The following is an 18,325-nucleotide window of genomic DNA, read 5'->3' on the forward strand; positions in this document are numbered from 1 at the left end:
TTTTTTGTGATTTTTGGGTGATTTTTTGGGTGAATTTTGCGATTTCTGTGGTAATTTTTGCCATTTTTTTGATTTTATTTATTTAATTTTACTTTATTTCTTGGGAATCATTTTTATTTCTGAGAACCAAGGCTGGAATTGTAATTTTTTTGTGATTTTTGGGTGATTTTTGGGTGATTTTTTTGGGTGAATTTTGCGATTTTTGTGGTAATTTTTGCAATTTTTTAAAATTTTATTTATTTTATTTTATTTTATTTTTGGGAATTACTTTTATTTCTGAGAACCAAGGCTGGAATTGTAATTTTTTGGTGATTTTTTTGGTGATTTTTTGGTGATTTTTTGGTGATTTTTATGTGATTTTTTTTGGTGAATTTTGTGATTTCTGTGGTAATTTTAGCGATTTTTTTGATTTTATTTATTTAATTTTACTTTATTTCTTGGGAATTATTTTTATTTCTGAGAACCAAGGCTGCAATTGTGATTTTGGGGTGATTTTTTTGTGATTTTTTTGTGATTTTTTTTTTTGTGAATTTTTGGGTGAATTTTGTGATTTCTGTGGTAATTTTTGCAATTTTTTAAAATTTATTTATTTTATTTTATTTTATTTGTTGGGAATCATTTTTATTTCTGAGAACCAAGGCCACAATTGTCATTTTGGGGTGGTTTTTTTGTAATTTTTTGGGTGAATTTTGCATTTTCTGTGGTAATTTTTGCAATTTTTTTGATTTTATTTATTTAATTTTACTTTATTTCTTGGAATTATTTTTATTTCTGAGAACCAAGGCTGCAATTGTGATTTTGGGGTGGTTTTTTGTGATTTTTTTGTGGGGGTTTTTTTGTGATTTTTTGGGTGAATTTTGCATTTTCTGTGGTAATTTTTGCCATTTTTTAAATTTTATTTATTTAATTTTACTTTATTTGTTGGGAATTATTTTTATTCCTGAGAACAAAGGCTGGAATTGTAATTTTTTTGTGATTTTTTGTGATTTTTTTGTGATTTTTTGGGTGATTTTTTGGGTGAATTTTGCGATTTCTGTGGTCATTTTTGCGATTTTTTTTATTTTATTAATTTAATTTTATTTTCTTTGTTGGGAATTATTTTTATTTCTGAGAACCAAGGCTGGAATTGTGATTTTGGGGTGGTTTTTTGTGATTTTTTTGTGATTTTTTTTGTGAATTTTTGGGTGAATTTTTGGGTGAATTTTGCGATTTCTGTGGTAATTTTTGCCATTTTTTTGATTTTATTTATTTAATTTTACTTTATTTTTTGGGAATCATTTTTATTTCTGAGAACCAAGGCTGGAATTGTAATTTTTTTGTGATTTTTGGGTGATTTTTGGGTGATTTTTTTGGGTGAATTTTGCGATTTTTGTGGTAATTTTTGCAATTTTTTAAAATTTTATTTATTTTATTTTATTTTATTTTTGGGAATTACTTTTATTTCTGAGAACCAAGGCTGGAATTGTAATTTTTTGGTGATTTTTTTGGTGATTTTTTGGTGATTTTTTTTGTGATTTTTTTTGTGATTTTTTGGTGAATTTTGCATTTTCTGTGGTAATTTTTGCCATCTTTTTGATTTTATTTATTTAATTTTACTTTATTTATTGGGAATTATTTTTATTTCTGAGAACCAAGGCTGGAATTGTGAATTTGGGGTGGTTTTTTTGTCATTTTTTTTGTGATTTTTTGGGTGAATGTTGCGATTTCTGTGGTAATTTTTGCCATTTTTTTAAGTTTTATTAATTTAATTTTATTTTATTTGTTGGGAATTATTTTTATTTCTGAGAACCAAGGCTGCAATTGTATTTTTTTGTGATTTTTTTGTGATTTTTTTTGTGAATTTTTGGGTGAATTTTTGGGTGATTTTCGGTGTGAATTTTGCAATTTCTGTGGTAATTTTTGCCATTTTTTTAAGTTTTATTAATTTAATTTAATTTTATTTATTGGGAATTATTTTAATTTTGAGAACCAAGACCGGAATTGTGATTTTGGGGTGGTTTTTTTATCATTTTGGGGTTTTCCAGGCGGGTTCTGAGGCGGCTCCTGGCCCTGCTGCGCTGCCCGGACGTGGAGCTGAGGAGGGGAATTGTGGGGGCGATCAGGAACTGCTGCTTCCAGCACGGTAAAACCGGGAATAGGGGAATTATGGGATATATGGGATTTATGGGATTTATGGGATATAGGGATTTAGGGGATGTGTGGGATATAGGGAATGTATGGGATGTATGGGATATGGGAATGGGGCACTGTGGAACTGCTGCTTCCAGCACGGTAAAACCGGGAATAGGGGAATTATGGGATAAATGGGATTTAGGGATTTATGGGATATAGGGATTTAGGGGATGTATGGGATTTATGGGATAAATGGGATGTACGGGATATGGGAATGCAGCGCTGTGGAACTGCTGCTTCCAGCACGGTAAAACCGGGAATAGGGGAATTATGGGATATAGGGGATGTATGGGATAAATGGGATATATGGGATGTGTGGGATATGGGATAAATGGGATATGAGTTAAATGGGACATATGGGATATGGGAATGCAGCGCTGTGGAATTGCTGCTTCCAGCACGGTAAAACCGGGAATAGGGGAATTATGGGATATATGGGATTTATGGGATTTATGGGATATATGGGATATATGGGATATATGGGATTTATGGGATAAATGGGATATAGGGGGTTTAGGGGATTTATGGGATATGTGGGATGTATGGGATGTATGGGATATGGGAATGCAGCGCTGAGGAATTGCTGCTTCCAGCACGGTAAAACTGGGAATAGGGGAATTATGGGATGTATGGGATATAGGGGATTTAGGGATTTATGGGATTTATGGGATGTATGGGATCAATGGGATTTAGGGGATTTAGGGGATGTATGGGATTTATGGGATAAATGGGATGTACGGGATATGGGAATGCAGCGCTGTGGAACTGCTGCTTCCAGCACGGTAAAAACCGGGAATAGGGGAATTATGGGATGTATGGGATTTATGGGATTTATGGGATATAGGGATTTAGGGGATGTATGGGATATGGGATAAATGGGATATGAGTTAAATGGGATATGTGGGATATGGGAATGGGGCACTGTGGAACTGCTGCTTCCAGCACAGTAAAACCGGGAATAGGAGATTTAGGGATATAGGGGATTTATGGGATAAATGGGATATATGGGATGTGTGGGATGTGTGGGATATGTGGGATATGGGAATGGAACGCTGAGGAATTGCTGCTTCCAGCACGGTAAAACTGGGAATAGGGGAATTATGGGATTTAGGGGATTTATGGGATATGTGGGATTTATGGGATATATGGGATGTGTGGGATATGGGATAAATGGGATATGAGTTAAATGGGATATATGGGATATGGGAATGGGGCACTGTGGAACTGCTGCTTCCAGCACGGGAAAAACTGGGAATAGGGGATTTATGGGATATATGGGATTTATGGGATGTATGGGATCTATGGGATGTATGGGATGTATGGGATATGGGAATGGAGCACTCTGGAATTGCTGCTTCCAGCACGGTAAAAACCGGGAATAGGGGATTTAGGGATTTAGGGATTTATGGGATTTAGGGGATTTAGGGGATAAATGGGATTTACAGGATTTAGGGGATGTATGGGATATGGGAATGGAGCACTGAGGAATTGCTGCTTCCAGCACGGTAAAAACCAGGAATAGGGGATTTAGGGGCTTTAGGGGATTTAGGGGATTTATGGGATTTATGGGATTTAGGGGATGTATGGGATCAATGGGATTTAGGGGATGTATGGGATATATGGGATGTATGGGATGTATGGGATATGGGAATGGAGCACTGTGGAACTGCTGCTTCCAGCACGGTAAAACGGGGAATATGGGATTTAGGGATTTAGGGGATTTAGGGGATTTAGGGGATGTGTGGAATAAATGGGATGTATGGGATATATGGGATATGTGGGATATGGGATATATTGCATATATGGGATATGTGGGATATGGGATATATTGCATATATGGGATATGTGGGATATGGGAATGCAGCGCTGTGGAATTGCTGCTTCCAGCACGGTAAAACCGGGAATAGGGGATTTATGGGATTTAGGGGATTTATGGGATATGTGGGATATAGGGGATGTATGGGATTTATGGGATGTATGGGATATGAGATAAATGGGATATATGGGATGTATGGGATGTATGGGATGTATGGGATATGGGAATGCAGCGCTGTGGAACTGCTGCTTCCAGCACGGTAAAACTGGGAATAGGGGATTTAGGGATTTAGGGGATTTAGGGGATTTATGGGATTTAGGGATTTATGGGATATAGGGGATATATGGGATGTATGGGATATATGGGATTTAGGGGATGTATGGGATATGTGGGAGAAATGGGATCAATGGGATGTATGGGATATGTGGAATTTATGGGATATATGGGATTTATGGGATATAGGGGATTTATGGGATTTAGGGATTTAGGGGATTTATGGGATATATGGGATATATGGGATATGTGGGATTTATGGGATAAATCAGATATAGGGGATGTGTGGGATATGTGGGATATGGGAATGGAACGCTGAGGAACTGCTGCTTCCAGCACGGTAAAACTGGGAATAGGGGATTTAGGGATATATGGGATTTAGGGGATTTAGGGGATAAATGGGATGTATGGGATATATGGGATATGTGGGATATGGGATGTATGGGATATCTGGGATTTATGGGATCAATAGGATATATGGGATATGTGGGATATGGGATGTATGGTTTATATGGGATATATGGGATATGGGATATATGGGATATGGGATATGGGATATCTCGGATTTATGGGATGTAAGGGATATATGGCATATGTGGGATATATGGGATATGGGATATATGGTTTATATGGGATATAGGGGATATGGGATATATGGGATATATGGGATCAATGGGATTTATGGGATTTATGGGATCAATGGGATTTATGGGAGATATGGGATGTATGGGAGATATGGGATATATGGAATAAGTAGAATATGTGGGATATATGGGATATGTGGGATTTATGGGATATGTGGGATATGGGATTTATGGGATTTATGGGATCAATGGGATATATGGGATATATGGGATAAGTGAGATAGGGGATAAATGGGGTATGTGGGATATGGGATATATGGCTTTATATGGGATATATGGGATATGGGATGTATGGGATGTATGGGATATCTGGGATTTATGGGATGTAAGGGATATATGGAATATGTGGGATATGTGGGATTTATGGGATAAATGAGATATAGGGGTTGTATGGGATATATGACATAAATGGGATATGTGGGATTTATGGGATAAAGGGGATATATGGGATTTAGGGGATGTATGGGATATGTGGGATTTATGGGATATATGGGATATCTGGGATTTATGGGATCAATGGGATATGTGGGATTTATGGGATCAATGGGATATATGGGATCAATGGGATGTATGGGATGTATGGGATGTATGGGATAAGTAGGGGAAAACCTGGGAATAGGGGATTGATGGGATTTAGGGGATTTAGGGGATTTATGGGATTTATGGGATATATGGGATTTAGGGTATATGGGGGATATGTGGGATATAGGGGATGTATGGGATGTATGGGATATGGGAATGGAGCACTGTGGAATTGCTGCTTCCAGCACGGTAAAAACTGGGAATAGGGGATTTAGGGATTTACGGGATTTATGGGATAAATGGGCTATATGGGATATGTGGGATATGGGGATGCAGCGCTGTGGAACTGCTCCTTCCAGCAAGGGAAAACCTGGGAATTTGGGATTTAGGGGATTGAAGGGATTTATGGGATAAATGGGATATAGGGGATATGTGGGATATATTGGATATGGGATAAATAGGATATGTGGGATATGGGATAAATGGGATATATGGGATATGTGGGATGTATGGGATATATGGGATATGTGGGATATATAGGATATGGGATATCTGGAATTTATGGGGTGTAAGGGATATATGGGATATGTGGGATTTATGGGATATGTGGGATATGTGTGATTTATGGGATATTTGGGATATATGGGATGTATGGGATATAGGGGATATATGGGATGTATGGGATCAATGGGATATGGGAATGGAGCACTGAGGAACTGCTGCTTCCAGCACGGTAAAACCTGGGAATAGGGGATTTAGGGGATTTAGGGGATATAGGAAATGTATGGGATTTATGGGATTTAGGGGATATAGGGGATGTGTGGGATATGGGGGATGTATGGGATAAATGGGATACGTGGGATATGGGATAAATGGGATATATGGGATATGTGGGACATGTGGGATATATGGTTTATGGTTTATATGGGATATGGGATGTATGGGATATATGGGATATGGGATATATGGTTTATGGTTTATATGGGATATGTGGGATATGGGATGTATGGGATTTATGGGATATATGGGGTTTATGGGATCAATGGGATGTATGGGATATATGGGACATGTGGGATATATGGGATATGTGGGACATGTGGGATATATGGGATATGTGGGACATGTGGGATAAATGGCATTTATGGGATAAATGGGATATATGGGATATATGGAATCTATGGGAATGCAGCGCTGCAGAACTGCTGCTTCCAGCACGGTAACATTTGGGAATTTTGGGAATTTTGGGTTTGGGAATGTGGGAATGAGGCCAGGAATGGGATGGGGAATTTTGTGGGGGCGCCTGGTGGGGCTGATCCTGGAGAAATCGGGGATTGAGGGGAGCCAGGGGGAGTTGGGATTGGGATTGGGATTGGGATCAGGATATGGGATTGGGATGGGAATAGGATTGGGAATGGGAATGGGATTAAGAATGGGAATGGGATTGGGACTGGGATTAGGAATGGGTCTGGGATTAGGAATGGGAATGGGATGGGAAATAGGATTTGGATTGGGATTGGGATTGAGATGGGAATGGAATCATCCCAGAGCTCTTCAGGGTGGGAATGGGAATGGGAACAGGAATGGGATCCAAGTGAGATCCCGAAATCCCGACCCTCTGGGATGGTGGGGACAGAAATGGGATTGGGATTAGGAAAGGGATTGGGAATGGGATTGAGATTGGGATTGGGATTGGCATGGAATTGGGATTGGGATGGGAATGGGAACGGAATTGGGATTAGGATTGGGATTATGAATGGGATTGGGATTAGGATTGGGATTAGGAATTGATTGGGAATTTTATTGGGATTGAGATTGGGATTAGGAATGGGATTTGGATAGGGATTGGGATTAGGAATGGATTGGGAATGCAATGGGAATGGGGTTGGGACTGGGATTAGGAATGGGAATGGGATGGGAAATAGGATTTGGATTGGGATTGGGATTGGGATTGAGATGGGAATGGAATCATCCCAGAGCTCCTCAGGGTGGGAATGGGAACAAGATTGGGATTGGGATTGAGAACGAGATTGGGACTGGGATTGGGAATGGGATTGGGACTGGGATTGGGAATGGGATTGGGAATGGGGGAGTTGCTCTGGGGAAACTGAGGAACTCTGGGGAGTTCCCGTCTGCTGGAGAAAACTGGGATTGAGGGGATCCAGGGGGAGTTTGGGATCTGCTCCGAGGGGTAAAGGGATGGGGGAAGAGGGAATGGGCTCAAATTGGGACTTTTGGGAAAATTGGGATCAAGAATGGGATGGGAATGGGAATGGGGTGGGATTGGGATTGGGGTTGGGGTTGGGGTTGGGATAGGATTGGGAATAAGATTGGGATTGGGACTGGGATTGGGATTGGGCATGGGATGGGGATGGGATTGGGATGGGATTGGGATCACGATATGGGATTGGGATGGGAATGGGATTGGGATGGGATCAGGATATGGGATTGGGATCAAGAATGGGATGGGATTGGGATTGGGATTGAAATGGGGTTGGGAATGGGATTGAAATGGGGTTGGGAATGGGATGGGAATAAGATTGGGGTTGGGAATGGGAAGAGGGAATGGGATTGGGGATGGGATCAGGATATGGGATTTGGATGGGAATGGGATTGGGATTGGGAACGGGAATGGGATTTGAATTGGGATTGGGATTAGGAATGGGATTAGGATTGGGAATAGGTTTAGGAATGGGAAATGGTTTTGGGATTGGGATTAGGAATGGGATTAGGATTGGCTCAAATTGGGATTTTTAGGAATATTCACTGGCTGGGAATGGGATTGGGGTTGGGAATAAGATTGGGAATGGGGTGGGGATGGCAATGGGATCAAGATATGGGATTGGGATTGGGAACAGGAATGGGATTTGAATTGGGATTGGGATTAAGAATGGGAACAGGATATGGGATTGGGATGGGAATGGGATTAGGATTGAGGGAATGGGCTCAAATTGGGATTTTTGGGAATATTCACTGGCTGGGAATGGGATTGGGATGGGATCAGGATATGGGATTGGGGTTGGCATGGGATTGGGAATGGGATGGGATTGGGAATAAGATTGGGAATGGGGTGGGATCAGGATATGGGATTGGGATCAAGAATGGGATGGGAATAAGATTGGGAATGGGGTTGGGATGGGGATGGGATTGGGAATGGGATTGGGATCACGATATGGGAGTGGGATGGGAATGGGATTGGGAATGGGATGGGATCAGGTTATGGGATTGGGGACGGGATTAGATTGAAATGGGATTGGCAATGGGATGGGAATGGGATTGGGATTGGGGATGGGGATGGGATTGGGATCACGATATGGGATTGGGTTGGGATCAGGATATGGGATTGGGATGGGGATGGGATCGGGATTGGGATGGGAATAAGATTGTGATGGGAATGGGATTAGGAATGGGATTGGGAATGGGAATGGGATTGGGATTGGGATTAGGAATGGAATTGGGACTTGGATTGGGATTGGGATTGGGAATGGGAATGGGATTAGGACCGGGATTGGGATTGGGATAGGGACTGGGAATGGGATTAGGAATGGGACTGGGATTAGGAATGGGATTGGGACTTGGATTGGGATTGGGCATGGGAATGGGATTAGGAACGGGACTGGGAATGGGATTAGGAACGGGACTGGGATTAGGAATGGGATTAGGACTGGGATTGGGAACGGGATTAGGAATGGGAATGGGATTGGGATTAGGAATGGGATTAGGAATGGGAATGGGATTAGGAACAGGGATTGGGAACAGAACTGGGATTAGGAACAGGGATTGGGAATGGGACTGGGATTAGGATTAGGATTAGGAACGGGGAGTGGGAACAGGATTGGGATTAGGATTAGGAACGGGGATTGGGAACAGGATTAGGAATGGGATTAGGAACGGGGATTGGGATTAGGATTAGCAATGGGGAGTGGGAACAGGATTGGGATTAGGATTAGGAACAGGGATTGGGAACGGGATTAGGAATGGGATTAGGAACAGGGATTGGGATGGGATTGAGATTAGGAATGGGAACAGGATTGGGATTAGGAATGGGATTAGGAATGGGAATGGGAACAGGATTGGGATTAGGAATGGGGATTGGGAATGGGATTAGGAACAGGATTGGGATTAGGAATGGGATTAGGAAGGGGGACTGGGAATGGGATTGGGACTGTGATTCGGAATGGGACTGGGATTAGGAATGGGGATTGGGAACAGGATTAGGAATGGGATTAGGAACAGGGACCAGGATTAGGATTAGGAACGTGGATTGGGAATGGGATTAGGAATGGGATTAGGAACAGGGACTGGGATCAGGATTAGGATTAGGAACGTGGATTGGGAATTGCAGCTGGGATGTGGTGCTGAGGTTCCCCAATGCCCTGGCAGAGAACCACGAGCGGCTGCTGAGCCCTGAGCTGGAGGCGCTGCCCAGGCTGCTGCTGCCCCTGGCCGGGAACATGGAGCTCACGGAGCACGAGATGGAGCGTGAGTGACATTGGGGAATTCGGGATTTTGGGGAATTTTTTGGGAATTTTTGGGAATTTTTTTGGGGGGGATTTTATGGGAAATTTTTCAGATTTTTTTCGAAAATTTTTGGGATTTTTTTTCAGAAATTTTTGGGGTTTTTTTGGAATTTTTGGGGGATTTTTTTGGATTTTTTGAGGACTTTTTTGGGATTCTTTGGGAATTTTTTTGGGGATTTTTTTTGGAATTTTTTGGGGAACTTCTGGGGGATTTTGGGGGAACGTTTGGTATTTTTTGGGAATTTTTTTCGAATTTTTTTATATTTTTGGGGATTTTTTGGGATTTTTTGAGGATTTTTTTGGGAATTTTTTTGGAGAATTTTTGGGATTTTTTTCGGAATTTTTTGGAGGGATTTTTTGTGGAATTTTGGGGATTTTTTTGGAATTTTTTTTGGAAATTTTTGGGATTTTTTTTTGAATTTTTGTTTTATATTTTTGGGGATTTTGGGGGGATTTTTAGGGATTTTTTGTGGATTTTTTCAGAAATTTTGGGGATTTTTCGGGGATTTTTTGGAATTTTTGGGGGATTTTTTGGGGGAATTTTTGGGTATTTTTAGGGGGTTTTGTTTGAATTTTTGGGATATTTTTGGGGATTTTTTTGGGAATTTTTGGGATTTTTTTTTGATTTTTTGGGAATTTTTTAGGATTATTTGGGGGATTTTTTTGGGAATTTTTTTAGGGAATTTTTTCGGATTTTTTTTTTGGAAATTTTTTGGAATTTTTTGGGATTTCGTCGGGATTTTTAGCGACTTTTAGCAATTTTTTTTTAATTTTGGGGGGAATTTTTGTGGGATTTTTGGGATTTTTTTTGGAATTTTTTTGGAAATTTTTGGGATTTTTTTTTGAATTTTAATTTTATATTTTTGGGGATTTTTGGGGGATTTTTTGGGAATTTTTTGGGGAATTTTTGGGAATTTTTTTGGATTTTTGGGCATTTTCGTAGATTTTTTGGGGCATTTTTTTGGAATTTTTTGGGGCATTTTTTTGAATTTTTTGGATTTTTTGGGGCATTTTTTGGAATTTTTAGCGAATTTTTTTGGGAATTTTTGGGGGGATATTTTGGGGAATTTTTGGGAATTTTGTCCGATTTTTGGGGGAATTTTTTGGAATTTTTTCGGATATTTTTGGAATTTTTTCTTTTTTTTTGGGGGGGGATTTTTTGCAAATGTTTTTTTGAATTTTGGGGGTGATTTTTTGGGAATTTTTGGGATTTTTTTTGGATTTTTTGGGGATTTTTTGGGGGATCCTTATGGATTTTTGGAATTTTTGGGAATTTTTGGGGGGGATTTTTTGGGGATTTTATGGGAAAATTTCAGATTTTTTTCGAAAATTTTTTTGGATTTTTTTCGGAAATTTTTGGGGGTTTTTTGGAATTTTTGGGGATTTTTTTGGATTTTGGGGGATTTTTTCAGATTTTTTGGGGGGATTTTTTTGGAATTTTGGGAATTTTCTTGGATTTTTTGGGGCATTTTTTTGGGAATTTTTTTGGGCTTTTTTTGGGATTTTTAGCGAATTTTTTGGGGATTTTTTGGGATTTTTTTGGAATTTTTTCGGAAATTTTTGGGATTTTGGGGGATTTTTTTAAATTTTTATTTTATATTTTTGGGGATTTTTTGGGGATTTTTGGGGATTTTTTGGGGAATTTTTAGGGATTTTTTGTGGATTTTTTCGGAAATTTTGGGGATTTTTTGGGGATTTTTTGGAATTTTTGGGGGATTTTTTGGGGGAATTTTCTTGGATTTTTTGGGGGAATTTTTGGGTATTTTTAGGGGGTTTTGTTTGAATTTTTGGGATATTTTTGGGGATTTTTTTGGGAATTTTTGGGATTTTTTTTTGATTTTTTGGGAATTTTTTAGGATTTTTTGGGGGATTTTTTTGGGAATTTTTTTAGGGAATTTTTTCGGATTTTTTTTTTGAAATTTTTTGGGATTTCGTCGGGATTTTTAGCGACTTTTAGCGATTTTTTTTAAATTTTGGGGGGAATTTTTGTGGGATTTTTGGGATTTTTTTTGGAATTTTTTTTGGAAATTTTTGGGATTTTTTTTTTGAATTTTAATTTTATATTTTTGGGGATTTTTGGGGGATTTTTTGGGAATTTTTTGGGGAATTTTTGGGAATTTTTTTGGATTTTTGGGCATTTTCGTAGATTTTTTGGGGCATTTTTTTGGAATTTTTTGGGGCATTTTTTTGAATTTTTTGGATTTTTTGGGGCATTTTTTGGAATTTTTAGCGAATTTTTTGGGGAATTTTTGGGGGGATATTTTGGGGAATTTTTGGGAATTTTGTCCGATTTTTGGGGGAATTTTTTGGAATTTTTTCGGATATTTTTGGAATTTTTTCTTTTTTTTTGGGGGGGGGATTTTTTGCAAATGTTTTTTTGAATTTTGGGGGTGATTTTTTGGGAATTTTTGGGATTTTTTTTGGATTTTTTTTGGATTTTTTGGGGGATCCTTATGGATTTTTGGAATTTTTGGGAATTTTTGGGGGGGATTTTTTGGGGATTTTATGGGAAAATTTCAGATTTTTTTCGAAAATTTTGGGGATTTTTTTTGAAAATTTTTGGGGCTTTTTGAAATTTTTGGGGGATTTTTTTGGATTTTTGGGGGATTTTTTCAGATTTTTTGGGGGGATTTTTTTGGAATTTTGGGAATTTTCTTGGATTTTTTGGGGCATTTTTTTGGGAATTTTTGGGGGATTTTTTGGGGATTTTTAGCGAATTTTTTGGGGATTTTTTGGGATTTTTTTGGAATTTTTTCGGAAATTTTTCGGAAATTTTTGGGATTTTGGGGGATTTTTTTAAATTTTTATTTTATATTTCTGGGGATTTTTTGGGGATTTTTGGGGATTTTTTGTGGATTTTTTCGGAAATTTTGGGGATTTTTTGGGGATTTTTTTGAATTTTTGGGGGATTTTTTTGGGAATTTTCTTGGATTTTTTGGGGGAATTTTTGGGTATTTTTAGGGGGGTTTTGTTGGAATTTTTGGGGATTTTTTTGGGGATTATTTTTTATTTTTTGGGATTTTGGGGGATTTTTTTTAAATTTTTATTTTATATTTTTGGGGATTTCATTGGGATTTTCAGGGTTTTTTTGGGGGATTTTTTGAGAATTTTTGGGGGATTTTTACGGATTTTTTGGGAATTTTTAGCGAATTTTTTTTGAATTTTTGGTGGAATTTTTGTGAAATTTTGGGGACTTTTTTAATTTTTATTTTATATTTTTAGGGATTTTTGGGGATTTTTTTGGATTTTTTTTGGATTTTGGGTATTTTTAAGGGGATTTTTTTTTTTGAATTTTTTGGGGATTTGTAAGGATTTTTTGGGGGATTTTTTCCAGAATTTTTGGGGATTTTTTGGATATTTTTTTGGGATTTTTTTGGGAATTCTTTTGGATTTTTGGGGAATTTTTGGATTTTTTGGGGAATTTTTGGTGGATTTTTGGGGGAAATTTTGAGAAAATTTTTGGGGGTTTTTTGGGGGGGAATTTTTGGGATTTTTTTTTGGAATTTTTCTGCAAATTTTTGGGGATTTTTTTTGTATTTTGGGGGATTTTTTTGGGGATTTTTTTGGTAATTTTTGGGAATTTTTTTTGGATTTTTAGGGAATTTTTGAGGGATTTTTTGGAATTTTTGGGGGATTTTTTGGGGATTTTCTTCAGAAATTTTTGGATTTTTTGGGAATTTTTTGGGAATTTTTTGGGAATTTTCTGGGATTTTTTGGGAATTTTTTGGGAATTTTTTGGGAATTTTCTTGGATTTTTTGGGATTTTTTGGGGATTTTTTCAGATTTTTTGGGGATTTTTTTGGAATTTTTTGGAATTTTTGGGGATTTTTTTGGGATTTTGGGGGATTTTTTTTAATTTTTATTTTCTATTTTTGGAATTTTTTTGGGGTTTTTTTGGAATTTTTTGGGGATTTTTTTGGACTTTTTAAAGATTTTTTGGGGGGAATTTTGGGGAATTTTGGGGGAATTTTTTGGGAATTTTTTGGGGAACTTTTGGGATTTTTTTTGGAATTTTGGGGAAACTTTTGGTATTTTTTGGGAATTTTTTTTTGATTTTTTTATATTTTTGGGGATTTTTCAGGGATTTTCTTGGATTTTTTGGGGAACTTTTTTGGTATTTTATTTTATTTTACATTTTATTGTATTTTATTTTATTTTTTATTGTATTTTTTTAAATTTTTTTAAATTTTTAAAAATATTTTATTTTATATTTTATTTTATATTTTATTTTATTTTATATTATATTTTTTATTTTGTTTATATATTTTTTATTATATTTTATTTATTTTTTATTTTATTGTATTTTATTTTATTTTTTTATATTTTATTTTATTTTATTTTATTTTATTTTTTATTTTATTTATATTTTATCCCCCCAGAGCTGCCCGTGGATCTGCAGTTCCTCCCTCCCAAGCACCAGATTTTATTTTATATTTTATTTTATTTTATATTTGATTTTATTATATTTATTTTATTTTATTTTATTTATATTTAATTTTACATTGTATTTTATATTTTATTTATATTTAATTTTAATTTATATTTATCCCCCCAGAGCTGCCTGTGGACCTGCAGTTCCTCCCTCCCAAGCACCAGATTTTATTTTATATTTTATTTTATTTTATATTTGATTTTATTATATTTATTTTATTTTATTTTATTTATATTTAATTTTATTTATATTTTATTCCCCAGAGCTGCCTGTGGACCTGCAGTTCCTCCCTCCCGAGCACCAGATTTGATTTTATATTTGATTTTATATTTAATTTATATTTATATTTATATTTATATTTATATTTATATTTATATTTATATTTATATTTATATTTATATTTATATTTATATTTATATTTAATTTTATTTTATTTATCCCAGAGCTGCCCATGGATCTGCAGTTCCTCCCTCCCGAGCACCAGATTTTATTTTATATTTTATTATATTTTTTAATATTTTAATTTATTATTTTTATTTCATTTTATTTTGTATTTAATTTTACATTTTAATTTATATTTTATTTATATTTTATTTCCCCCCAGAGCTGCCTGTGGATCTGCAGTTCCTCCCTCCCGAGCACCAGATTTGATTTGATTTGATTTTATTTTATATTTAATTTATATTTATATTTAATTTATATTTATATTTATATTTATATTTCTTTTTATATTTATATTTAATTTTATTTTATTTATCCCAGAGCTCCCTGTGGACCTGCAGTTCCTCCCTCCCGAGCACCAGATTTGATTTGATTTGATTTGATTTTATATTTAATTTATATTTATATTTAATTTATATTTATATTTATATTTAATTTTATTTTATTTTATTCCCCAGAGCTCCCTGTGGACCTGCAGTTCCTCCCTCCCGATCACCAGATTTGATTTTATATTTTATTATATTTTATTTCATTTTATTCTATATTTAATTTATATTTATATTTAATTTATATTTATATTTATATTTAATTTTATTTTATTTATCCCAGAGCTCCCCGTGGACCTGCAGTTCCTCCCTCCCGATCACCAGATTTGATTTGATTTGATTTGATTTTATATTTAATTTATATTTATATTTAATTTATATTTATATTTATATTTATATTTCTTTTTATATTTATATTTAATTTTATTTTATTTATCCCAGAGCTCCCTGTGGACCTGCAGTTCCTCCCTCCCGAGCACCAGATTTGATTTTATATTTTATTATAATTTATATTTAATTTATATTTATATTTAATTTTATTTATATTTTATCCCCCCAGAGCTCCCTGTGGACCTGCAGTTCCTCCCTGCCGAGCACCAGATTTGATTTGATTTGATTTGATTTTATATTTAATTTATATTTATATTTAATTTATATTTATATTTATATTTATATTTATATTTATATTTATATTTATATTTATATTTATATTTAATTTTATTTTATTTATCCCAGAGCTGCCCATGGATCTGCAGTTCCTCCCTCCTGAGCACCAGATTTTATTTTATATTTTATTATATTTTTTTATATTTTAATTTATTATTTTTATTTCATTTTATTTTGTATTTAATTTTACATTTTAATTTATATTTTATTTATATTTTATTTCCCCCCAGAGCTCCCTGTGGACCTGCAGTTCCTCCCTCCCGATCACCAGATTTGATTTGATTTGATTTGATTTTATATTTAATTTATATTTATATTTTATTTATATTTCTATTTATTTTTATATTTATATTTATATTTATATTTATATTTCTTTTTATATTTATATTTGTATTTATATTTATATTTATATTTATATTTATATTTATATTTATATTTATATTTATATTTAATTTTATTTTATTTATCCCAGAGCTCCCTGTGGACCTGCAGTTCCTCCCTGCCGATCACCAGATTTGATTTTATATTTTATTATATTTTATATTTAATTTATATTTATATTTAATTTATATTTAATTTATATTTATATTTTATTTATATTTATATTTTAATTTTATTTATATTTTATTTATATTTTATTCCCCAGAGCTCCCTGTGGACCTGCAGTTCCTCCCTCCCAAGCACCAGATTTGATTTTATATTTTATTATATTTTATTTTATATTTTATTATATTTTATTTTATATTTTATTATATTTAATTTTATTTTATTTATATTTTATATTTTATTCCCCAGAGCTCCCTGTGGATCTGCAGTTCCTCCCTCCCGATCACCAGATTTGATTTTATATTTTATTATATTTTATATTTAATTTATATTTAATTTATATTTATATTTATATTTATATTTTATTTATATTTTCTCCCCAGAGCTCCCTGTGGACCTGCAGTTCCTCCCTGCCGAGCACCAGATTTGATGTTTTTTTATTATATATTTTTTTTATATTTTATTATATTTTATTTTACATTTGATTTTATATTTAATTTATATTTATATTTATATTTAATTTTATTTTATTTATCCCAGAGCTCCCTGTGGACCTGCAGTTCCTCCCTCCCGAGCACCAGATTTGATTTGATTTGATTTGATTTTATATTTAATTTATATTTATATTTAATTTCTATTTCTATTTCTATTTCTATTTCTATTTCTATTTCTATTTATATTTATATTTATATTTATATTTAATTTTATTTTATTTATTCCCCAGAGCTCCCTGTGGATCTGCAGTTCCTCCCTGCCGAGCACCAGATTTGATTTTATATTTTATTATATTTTATATTTAATTTATATTTATATTTAATTTATATTTATATTTTATTTATATTTATATTTTATTTATATTTATATTTTATTCCCCAGAGCTGCCTGTGGACCTGCAGTTCCTCCCTCCCGAGCACCAGATTTGATTTGATTTTATTTTTTTTTATTTTTATTTTATTATTTTTATTTTATTATATTTATTTATTTTATTTTATTTCATTTTATTTTATTTTATTTTATTTTATTTTATTTTATTTTATTTTATTTTATTTTTATTTTAATTTTATTTATATTTTATCCCCAGAGCTGCCTGTGGACCTGCAGTTCCTCCCTCCCGATCACCAGAGTGAGGAGGAGCCCGAGATCCGCACGAGGCTCCTGGAAACGCTGCTGCTGGTGAGGGCAAGAATTTGGGGTTCCCTGCGGAATTTTGGGGTTCCCCGGGAATTTTTGGGGTTCCAGGAAGAAATTTTGGGGGTTCCATGAAGAATTTTGGGGTTTTTTTGAGGAATTTTGGGGGTTCCAGGAAGAATTTTGGGGATTTTTTGAGGAATTTTGAGGTTTCTATGAGGAATTTTGGGGGTTCCATGAGGAATTTTTGGGGTTCCTTGAGGAAATTTTGGGGTTCCAGGAAGAAATTTGGGGTTTCCATGAAGAATTTTGGGGTTTTTTTGAGAAATTTTGAGGTTTCTATGAGGAATCTTGGGGATTTTTTGAGGAATTTTGAGGTTTCTATGAGGAATTCTTGGAGGAATTTAAAGGTTCCATGAAGAATTTTGGGGTTCCCCGGGAATTTTTGGGGTTCCATGAGGAAATTTTGGGGTTTCCATGAAGAATTTTTGGGGTTTCCATGAGGAATTTTGAGGTTTCCTTGAGGAATTTTTGGGGTTTGTTTGAGGAAACTTTGAAATTCTTGGAGGAATTTTGGGGGTTCCTCGAGGAATTTTGGGGTGGTTTTGAGCAATTTTGGGGGTTCCATGAAGAGTTTTGGGGTTTCATTGAGGAATTTTTGGGGTTTCCATGAAGAGTTTTGGGGTTTTTTGAGGAATTTTTGGGGTTTCTATGAAGAATTTTGGGGTTTTTTTGAGGAATTTTGAGGTTTCTATGAGGAATTTTGGGGGTTCTATGAGGAGGTTTTGGGGTTCTATGAGGAGGTTTTGGGGGTTCCTAAGGGATTTTGGGGGTTCCATGAG

General features: G+C 35.0%; 1 protein-coding gene across 5 annotated transcripts in view; it reads left to right on the forward strand.

Annotated features, from left to right (window-relative positions):
* The window catches only part of HGH1 (HGH1 homolog), a 35,762-nt gene that overhangs the window by 3,060 nt on the left and 14,377 nt on the right, over positions 1-18,325 (forward strand). For all 5 annotated transcript variants that reach the window (XM_071419117.1, XM_071419118.1, XM_071419119.1 and 2 more), the window contains exons 2-4: positions 2,025-2,122; positions 9,808-9,906; positions 17,437-17,528. In XM_071419117.1, the coding sequence (XP_071275218.1) occupies positions 2,025-2,122; positions 9,808-9,906; positions 17,437-17,528 (289 nt within the window). The remainder of the gene's footprint in view (positions 1-2,024; positions 2,123-9,807; positions 9,907-17,436; positions 17,529-18,325) is intronic.

This window comes from Agelaius tricolor, unplaced genomic scaffold, assembly GCF_023055355.1.
Source record: "Agelaius tricolor isolate 1412-34295 unplaced genomic scaffold, bAgeTri1.0.p SCAF_100, whole genome shotgun sequence".
Classification (NCBI taxonomy): domain Eukaryota; kingdom Metazoa; phylum Chordata; class Aves; order Passeriformes; family Icteridae; genus Agelaius; species Agelaius tricolor.